The 9,761-nt window shown below is 48.8% G+C and overlaps 1 protein-coding gene across 4 annotated transcripts in view; it reads right to left on the bottom strand.

The window, feature by feature from the left end:
- The window catches only part of NSMF (NMDA receptor synaptonuclear signaling and neuronal migration factor), a 50,708-nt gene that overhangs the window by 5,931 nt on the left and 35,016 nt on the right, over nt 1-9,761 (bottom strand). For 2 of the 4 annotated variants that reach the window (XM_075519783.1, XM_075519781.1), the window contains 8 exons: nt 9,503-9,592; nt 7,713-7,834; nt 5,955-6,038; nt 4,254-4,287; nt 3,617-3,687; nt 2,393-2,472; nt 721-823; nt 244-319 (listed from right to left, as the gene is read on the bottom strand). In XM_075519783.1, the coding sequence (XP_075375898.1) occupies nt 244-319; nt 721-823; nt 2,393-2,472; nt 3,617-3,687; nt 4,254-4,287; nt 5,955-6,038; nt 7,713-7,834; nt 9,503-9,592 (660 nt within the window). The remainder of the gene's footprint in view (nt 1-243; nt 320-720; nt 824-2,392; nt 2,473-3,616; nt 3,688-4,253; nt 4,288-5,954; nt 6,039-7,712; nt 7,835-9,502; nt 9,593-9,761) is intronic. The other 2 variants (XM_075519784.1, XM_075519782.1) reach the window with 1 other exon arrangement.

Below are 9,761 nucleotides of genomic sequence, written 5' to 3'. Positions count from 1 at the left end.
TGCCATTAGCCTGGGAGAGGGCTCTGCAGCTTCAGGCACAACAAACAGAATAGCTGAAATGTGAACGTGGAGGAATTGCAAGGGAAAACCCAGGTTCAGCAAGTGAACTACACAAGGTAGTTACAAGCAAAAGGATGACCATGGCAAGGCTTAAGGGAGCTGAAAATTGCTTTTTCATGAAGATGCACACTGAAGGAGGCAGGCTGGTCAAAAAGACGTGTCTTTGTACAGAAAATAAATTACCTTGAGCTGATAGTTCAAGTGGAGACTCAAAGGCAACCCTATAAGGATTCATTAAGTTTTTCAGATTCTGAAATAGCTGAAAGGAAAACATATCAAGAGTTAGCAGCTGAAAACAAAGATGAACTCCAGGGCACCCAGAATTGCCCATCCGTGTCCCTACCTCTAAAAAACCTTCCACTACATGTCCTTTAAAACATCTAGCTCATCAGTAAATAAAGTGCTTTGAATGACTGTTCCCCCCAAAGGCTTCACCTGCATGTCACTTATCATTCCTCCTCACCTATCATCCCCTGCCCTCTGGGGAAGGCACAATCCATAGGGTGGCTCGCCCATTCACAGCCACTCATGGGGCAGGATGACAGCATGTTTCCACACAGCAGAAGAGGAAGGTTTAGATTTCACAGTGTGACTATTGACTCCCTGGGCTTGGTGCTACTCAGCAGACATTCCCAGAGAGGCGACCCAGGAAGCTCTTACCTTCTCCCCATTGGGGTTTCCAAGAACATAGCAGCCCATGATGTGAATGATATTTGGTTCAGGATTGACTTTACTCATCAGCCGGCTCAACCTCTTCCAGAAGCTGAAAGAAACAGGAAAAAACAGAATACATAATTAAAAAAAAAAAAAAAAATCTATCTCCCCATATGCATGAGTAATCACAAGGATGTGTGTGCACACACTGCTCAGAAGGGGCCTGAGGAGCAGGTCCAGGTCACATGGTAGAGAAGAGGAGCGGCTCATCGAGCCAAGGAAGCTCCAAGGTGAAGAGAAGGGAGCAAAGTCCACCAGGAGTGCTTTTCGACTGACAGTTTTACTAAGCATCCTCTTTTTGTAGCAGTTCCCTCCAATTTCCTCTCTCCCATTTCTATCAACAATTGCCCTTTCTAAATATGAGTGTTATCAGTGCATTGGTTCATTTCCAGGGCATGAAATCAGCAGAGAACAGCTGGAGAGGTGGTTCTTCTACATAGCTAGAGAGACAACACCAAACCAGGCTGTTCCACGTTCGCCAGTGGTTGGTGCTGCTCACCAGTCAGACCTGCTTTACATTTTGTGACTACTGACCAGGCACACTGTCCCTAAGGGACATGAAATACAACCACCTCCCCGTGCAGTGGGAGCAGACTCCTGGTGGCTGTAAAGCCCCGCAGTTCCTCTGGGGGTCTGCAAGCAGATTGCAGCGTAAGCTTTTCTCAGGACTCCCTCCCAGGCACGTACAGGTTGGATGGAGACATTCACTTCCAAGCATCCAAGTTTTCAGCTGTGTGTTCACAGCTTTCTGAAGGTTCCTGACTTACCAACTTCAGACCAGCTATGCCTGGAAGGCGTTCAGAAGCATGTATGTGCACACATGCCTAAGAATTTTATTGACAGTGTTTGTGCCAGAGCATGAGCGCGCTGAACAGATGTTGATTTTAATACTCAGTTCTCATGCCAACAAAAAGTTGCGTAGGAACAGGTTGGTATACAGCCTCTTCCCCACAACGAAGCACTGTTAGCCAAGTAAGTTTGAGCCAGCACAAGTGAGCAGGCAGCAAAACAGGAAAAGCTTAACTCTCTGCAAGGAGAAGCAAAATTGCCTCAGCAACCCCGGCTGACAGGCTGGCATGTTAGTGAAAACCCTCCTCAGTAACGTGCTGGACTTTGAGCAGGCTTTGCAGACACAAATTCCATTTCCCCCTGCAATTAGCAGGGCAGTTACCGGAGACAGCTGTGGGGGGAACAGTTTGGATTTCTGCCACTAGTCGCCTGCTTAGAAATGCTATCTCAGCCACTTCTGAGCAACAGAGGCACGAGGGGCATGTTCGGGTTTCTGGTCAGCAAAGCCTTTGTTAGGAGAGGAAACATCTTTTTTTCCTCTTTTGATAGTCTCTAGTCCAGACAGACACTAAACAGCAGATAAAAGCATAAATCTCCTGGTGACCTGTCCCAGGGCTGCACCACCCCAGGGATAAGCTCAGCTCTGTTATCTTCGCAACTCCCCCTGAAGGAGCTGTAAGTTGCTGTCAGGTCCCTCCTCAGCCTCCTCTTCCCCTGACCAAGCCACCCCAGCTCCCTCCACCGCTCCTTCTAGGCCACGTGCTACAAACATTGAGCAAACCGCGCAGAAAAACGCTACGCGAGTCCAGAACATAGCACAGCCACTCACAGGATCATATCTTCCTCCTTCTCCACTTTGGCGAAAGTGGCAACTTTGTTCTTTAACAGGTATAAGTGACCGGGACCTCCCTGCAAGAGAGAGAGAGACAAATGCAAACCACTTCGCACAGGCCCTGAAGAAACAAACCCTGGATATGTTTCTTGTCCTGCACAGCCATACCCAGAAGGGCCACAAGGGAGCAGAGCAGACACGCCAGAATGGCACGGCTGCTACAACCTCCATAGCAGACACCGCAGGCACTCGCTTCGGAAATACCCACATATGGGGAGTATGTTGGGGGTTGGATTTTTTGGGTTTTTCCTGTTATATGCCCACCTCACTCTAGAAAAGCACAATAATAGACAAAAATCTCCATTGTGGGTGGCCGGAGAGTAATAGGGAAGGCAAGAAAGTCCCTTTCCAAATGGGGATGCTAGGGGACTTGCCGTGGTAGGCAGATAGAGAAGCTGAGCAAAGCAGGGATAAGCAGGCAAGATGCCACTGTAGAAGAACTGGACTTAGGCAGTAGCAGGCATAAAAAGTTTGAGCACAACACGAGGAAGATTACGAGCTGCGATCTCCAGGTCAGTGTGCTGCAAACCCTGCTATTTTGCAGCATTAGGCACATGGGAGGGACCTCAAGTTAGGTTACCTTGCTAACTTCTCATTTCAAGGTTCCTTGCATAGCTGCGGGGAAGTCCAAAGCTGACCACCCTGAGGAACACGAGACTTGGGAAGGAAATCCCCGGCAAGCCCCAGATCCAGCAGGGCCTGAATCTGTCCCACCCACAGCTGGGCAAGCCTGTACCCTGACCCCTCTCCTGTGGACCCCTCCACCTCCGAGCGGTGCCATCTGCCAGTCTGATCCACAACACCCACCACTGTCACTGTCATACTGAAGCTGTATGAACACTAGAATCATCACATCGCAAATGCTTGCTCCTTTCTCTGAAATCCTCCTTTTGAGGTCTGCGCTAAAGCTGGTTTGCCGGGGTTTCCTTGAAAGCAGCTGAGAAGCAGCACAGCTCTGGAGTTGGCCACACTAAATCAGATTTTATTTCCTGCTGTCATAGCAACTTGAGACTGCTCGTTGTCTCGGGAAATGAGAAGTGAAACCCGTACACAGTCACTTTAACAGAACCTGACTTTGGAGTATTGGTTCCTCTATGTAATTTTCCCTGTAGAAAAAGACAAATTTGTAACAAACCACCCAAGTGCTTAACTTTCATGTACCTGGCAAAATATCAGCATCTTCCAGATTTTGCAGCCTTTCCGATAAATGTTAAGCTTCTTCTCTATTTCCTCTGCAAAAAAACATGTCGGAAAAGATGAACCATGGAAGACGTTAAAAATGAATCTTATTTCTTCCTACTTTAGTCCTGAAGGCAGGAGGCTGAGCTGTGAGAGGTGTTCAGCACCTACATGCCCACTGATGTCAAAGCAAACCCTTCGCTTTCGTGCTGTGGAAAGCAGGAAATCCCAGCATATCACGGGGCAGAGAAGGTATGGTGCAGCACCAGACACAGCACTGTACCAGACCCAGCTGTCCTGGCCCTCTGCTAATGCTCCTGCTCTCCTACAAGGGTACAACGAACAGGTACCTTTGCTGCCTTGAGCCTCAGCTTCCCTTTCATAAACCAGGAGCTTGGAATAGAAAATGGGCTCCAGAAGTGAAGTTTTATTACTGCAGCACATCCAACAGCAGCTGACTGACTGTCAGGTGTCACTGGGGTGATAAGAACACCTTTAAGGTTCTTAACACTCTTAAAGAGTAGCAGCTGAGGCACAGGGCAGTGGAGCGACTGTAACGTATTGATCAGTTACAGTTGCAATGGGCAGGAGTTAAGAAAAGGAAGTAACACTCACATACCTAGGATGTCATCAAAGGTGGCATGTTCATGGTCCTGGAAACCAAGAGAGAAGACGTATCAAGGTTCTCTGTCACTACACCAGCTCCCATGACATTATTATAGTCTCTAATATTGCATACAATCCCATTCCCAGGCAAACACATGCTCTAAGAGCACAATTGTACCAACTGATGGCTTCTAGTTGCATCACAGTGATTACCACTCTAAAACACATCTCAGCAAAGAAGCTGAAGACTGAATGGTCCATGAAGACCAATCCTGCTTGAAGATGAATCCTGCAGACAAGTCCAAAGCACATACCATCAGATGTAGTCAGCATCAGCAATGCATATTTGCTTCTTGGCCCATGTTTTGTAGCCAGCCATTGACTTTACACGCATCCAAGCTGGCTAACAAACAGCCACGCCTGCCTCTGGCGTAGCAGGGTCATCAGGACCGCTGTACAACTCTCAAAGGAAGAGAGAGGCAGCAAAGCTAAACCCCCCAGCAGCACTGCCTGCTGCACATGGAGACTGAGTTTTCTGGGCTGTCAGTCCAACCCTTCCCTTTCAAATTAAATGAATATAAAGTGATTAGGAAAAAGAGACCCCTGACTCCTTGCTGGTGTTTCAGACACCTGCTCTGGCAGGACTCCTAGTGAAAAATCAAGGTTAAATTCATGACTGACAGGGATGCACCACTGTACATAGGGTGATGGGGTTCACAGTCCACTGCAGAGCTCTGAGGTCCTGCTCATCCTGTCTAAGAACGAGCATAAGGAGGAGCCCTAAGCCTGGCAACACGCAGCTCTGGTTGTGTGCTCAGGCCTGCCCAGCCTTCCCTTGTTAACCTTCCCATGCTGCCTGGCTGTGCCCGCATAGTCTGGCAGCCCACATGTGCAATTTTCACTCCACCTTACTCTTCCACCTAGACTTGAGTCCCCAGAAAGCTACCCCAGACCCCAAATCTGGGTTCAGCACACCCCCAGCCCCTTCCTGACAGCTTTTCCAAATCACATCAGTGTTTCAGAATCGCCATAACAGGAACTAGGGACAGGGACTGTCCTGGTTTCAGCTGGGATAGAGTTAATTTTCTTCCTAGTAGCTGGTATACTGCTGTGTTTTGGATTTTAGTATGAGAATAACGTTGATAGCAACAACTAAACCATCAGTGTGTTAAGTAATGTTTACACTGGTCAAGGACTTTTCAGCTTCCCATGCTCTGCCAGCACACAAGAAACTGGGAGGGGGCACAGCCAAGATAGTTGATCCAAACCGAACAAAGGGCTATTCCATACCATATGGCGTCATGCTCAGTATAGAAACGGTGGGGAGCTGGCCAGGGGGCAGCGATCGCTGCTCAGGGACGGGCTGGGTGTTGGTCAGTGGGTGGTGAGCGGTTGCATCACTTGTTTTTTCCTGGGTTTTGTTCCTCTCTCGCTCTCTTGTTGTTTTCCTTCTCATTACAATTTTTATTATTATTATTATTATTATTATTTCCAATTATTAAACTGTTCTTATCTCAAACCACAAGTTTTCTTACTTTTGCTCTTCCAATTCTCTCCCCCATCGCACCGGGGGGGGGGGCGGGGAGGGCGAGCAAGCGGCTGTGTGATGCTTGGTTGCCGACTGGGGCTAAACCACAACAGGGACCAAAAAAAAAAATTATCTGTATGAAGCCTGCTCCCACACATCCAGACATAGCCCAAGTGATATACTTACGTAGAGAATGGGGATGATAGAGGGATCGTCCCTGCGGATAATTGTTGGGACATACTCTGCTTTGGGCACCTTGGAAGAAATAAGCTGTAAGGGGAAAAAAAAGTGCAACAGCATGAGGAGAAGCCAGTAGAGTCTGGACAGAAGCACAAAGGCCATGCTAACAGTGCCCCATTCAGTTGCTCTCAGGTGTTACCCAAACTAGCAGCTAATCCAGCCTATCTGCATCCCTGTGGAAGGTCCTCCAAGCCTTTGGTCCACTACAGAGTACCCCCAGGCCTGCCAAGTACCCCCATGTGTCACAGTCTCCCCAGCCCCCAACAAATGAGCACACAGCTCTGCCTAAAAGGCAGGACTGAGTCTGAGAGAAGGGTTTGTAAAGGGGAGACCGGCGTGCACAGAGGTGTGCGTCACCACGAATGGCTGTATCCCACTAAAGGTCACTTCTGTACAGCCTTCCTCTGTGCAAGGGTCTGCGCTTCTGGCTGTAGAGGATCGTTCAAACTGGGACGCGTAGCCGGCTGGTGGTGGGACGGCTGCATGCCTGAACAGGAACCAGCCAAGGGATGAAACGGCATCAGGCACAGGTAGGCACAGAGCTGTAGGATGTCAGGCAGATGCAGGTTGCCTGGGAACTCTGGCTGAAGCTTCAGCTGGCTCCATCAGCACGACAGCCCGAGAGGATGGGCCTGCCATCAGCACAAGCCAAAGGGCTATGGGAATACGGGCAATTTGACTGTGCTGTGATTTCAGGCACCTCTGTTCATCGCTGTGAGAGTGGAGCAGGCAGCGGTGCTGGTGGGCTTGTAAGTGCAGCCTGGCTTCCAGCTTGGGCTGGCTTCAAAGCCCTCCCTCCTGGCAGGCAGCACATCACTGCTTCAGCCACATGGGAGTTAATGTAAAGTTTCTGAAGAGGCACAATACACAGAGTCCAGGGATGGACAATCATCACATGCACTCTATCATCAGTACAACCTGGGGAGACACACTGGAGGTGTCAAGGGCTGAACAAACCCAAGTGTTGGGTGCCTAGTGTTTGGGTCCCACCTGGTCACTTTGCCCTGAGGGTGCTTTAGGACTGAGTCTGCACAGACAGCCTGGGAACACATATAAAAGCAGACTGTCTCCATGTCCTTCACTCTTCCCAAGTCTTAGCAGGACCCATTCAAACACAGCACTGCACTGCTGGACTGGCAATACTGCCCTGAGAACAAGCTGGAAGCCTGAGACCCCATTTTGCCTGAGTACTTGTGCATGTGGTCAAAGAAGGGATGTGTCAGACCCTGGTCCCGTCTGCCAAACCCCACAGAGCAGAGCAGGAGGGAGCACAGGGGGAAGCCTAGCATCAAGGAATGATAAAAGAGCAGAAAGCATCTCAAGGGATGACATACAGCTCCAAAGCAATCAGGCAAGTAACAACAGGAGGGAAGGACTGCTGGGACTGGGGACTCAGGTCTCTATTGTCAGGGTCATCAAGACTCAGGCTAACTCGATTCAGTGTTGGTGACAGTCCTGCTCTGATTTGGGATTGGACTACAGGTCCTTCCACTTCTAGGGTTTTTTCCAACACACTATCTCCAGCAATAACAGATGCTGAATACCATGTCATGTCTTGACTGGTCTCTGAGTGACCCTCATACACACCTGAAGAGTTGCCTATACAAAAGACTTGCCTCTTCCCATGAAGATCCTAAACTTAGCAGCTCTGAAAGGACAGACAGAGCCTGAGTAGATACAGGTAGCTGAGCTTGAAACCCTCACCATTATTTTTGGTGGAATAAAGTCTTCTCCGTCACATGCCATGGCTTCAAGTTCCTTTTCTGCTTCCCAGTTCAAGTCAAAGTCGCCATCCAAAGTGCCGCAGGAATCCTGAAGGTCATGGCCTGCCAGAACACAGTGTGCATTACAAGGGCAGAACAGCTTGCCTTCCCCACTCCATCCTGTCTGGCAGCTACCTTGCAAGAGGTACCACAAGCCATGAGACTTGTGCCCTCCTTTCTTCCACAGAGCGACAGACACCACACTTCGGGGCTGGCGTCTCTAAACAGACAAACACTTAACAAATGAAGACTGCACACACAGAGCCCAATACCACATATCACATAACTTTTCTTCACTCTCACAGTCACCACGTTTAGCTTTCAAATGCTAATTCACAACAGTCACCCTGTCATTTCAGAAATGGAGAAGGAGACAGAACGCAGACAGACTCTCTACGCTTTAACATTGCCAAGCTGATGAGCAAAAGTCCAAAGACTTCAAAGCTGGTCTCCTTGTAGTAATTACTGCTCTGACTACGTCTTCGAGTGATTATAAAGAAACTCTGCCTTGTTGGTCAAACTGATCCTGGCAGAGAATTCCCAGAGTGTGAGGACAGCTGTAGCAAACACAGTAGTATTGCAACAGTATACTTGAATTTGCTCTCCAAATTGACCTTACCTGTTGGCCTTCAATGCCTCCTGCGGAAAAAAAACATCTGGAAGGAATATAATTGACCATTAAAGGTTAAAAATAGAGATGGTTCCCTGAAGCCAAGGACTGAGGAAAGAGAACCAAGATGCCTCTATTTGTGCCTTTCGGGATGTCCGAGTGTCACTGGGCAGCGCCTGGAGCCTGTCTGAACCATGTCTTTTCCATTCGCCTCTGAGTTAGCTGAGGGAGCAGGGAGGAATCAGACTGCAAAGGAACAATCGGGTCATGTTTTGAACCTGGCCTTTCATACATCTCCCCCTACAACCTGGTATGGTGTCTTCTACAGCTAGGAGGGGTGGATCTCGTGCTTACCTGGTAGGTCAGTTCATTTCATAAGTGAAATTCATTAACAATACAACCTATTTCAACATGGGCAAACTCATATCCACCAAGTCCCTTGCCTACAGGATTTCAATAAAATCTGGGTAAAAGAGCCGTTCCCTCTATAAAAAGACAGTGGGAAGATGCTGGCATATCCTCCTGTAAATTAACACAACAGCATCTCAGTCTCCACAAGCAGAACATCGCAGCATTTCTGGAGATTCCCAGAGGAATTCCTGGCAGCCCAAACGAAGATCAGATTGCCCCAAGCTATCATCTGTGCAGCCAGCACGGCCAGGAAATCAAAGCTACATTTCATGGAGCGCTGCAGCTGTGCTCTTGAGCTATTCTAGCCTAGGAAAGAGCTCAGAAGGGGCTCTTGCACGGGAAGCCAGGCAGGTTAGCCCCACTACGGTGAATGTAGCCTTGGACTGGTGTGCTTCCAGGTAGGTTGTTTTGGTCCCAAGCGAATAAGGGATGATGGGAACAGAGGGTTGTAAGAGAGCTGTACCACTGGGTATCCTTTGGCAACTGCACAATAACGTGAGGTTAGATGCGTTGGGCTCTGCAAATAAATATAGGTACACACAGATGAACAGGTGCATATACCTGGAGTGTTACTTGCTCAGATCTCATGAAACTAAAAGGATCACAGATGGGACAAAAGGGCACAGAGGAGTTACTCCAGTGGGACGCCAGTCAACACCTCAGCTGGAGGGTTTGGCCACAGGAGGAAGCTCAAAGGACTCAGAACTCACTTTCTCGAGAGTCATGGAAGGAATCAGCTTTGATGGGAGTCGGGTCACTCCAGGACCTGCTGAAGCTCCTCTCACGCCGTTCGGCAAATGCTAGGATAAAACCAAAGCACGACATTAACAGACTCCAAAGCCACCTCTGTTGCTGCCAGCAAAACAAAACATCCAGTAGATTTCCACCAAAGCTACACATCACAGACTCCCCTGTGCTTGTTCTTCCACTTGCCAAATGTGAGTCCTTTCCACACAGCAAACAAGGGTC

This window comes from Mycteria americana, chromosome 17, assembly GCF_035582795.1.
Source record: "Mycteria americana isolate JAX WOST 10 ecotype Jacksonville Zoo and Gardens chromosome 17, USCA_MyAme_1.0, whole genome shotgun sequence".
Taxonomy (NCBI): domain Eukaryota; kingdom Metazoa; phylum Chordata; class Aves; order Ciconiiformes; family Ciconiidae; genus Mycteria; species Mycteria americana.
The sequence above is the reverse complement of the archived record's forward strand: the minus strand, read 5'-3'. Positions and strand labels throughout refer to the sequence as shown.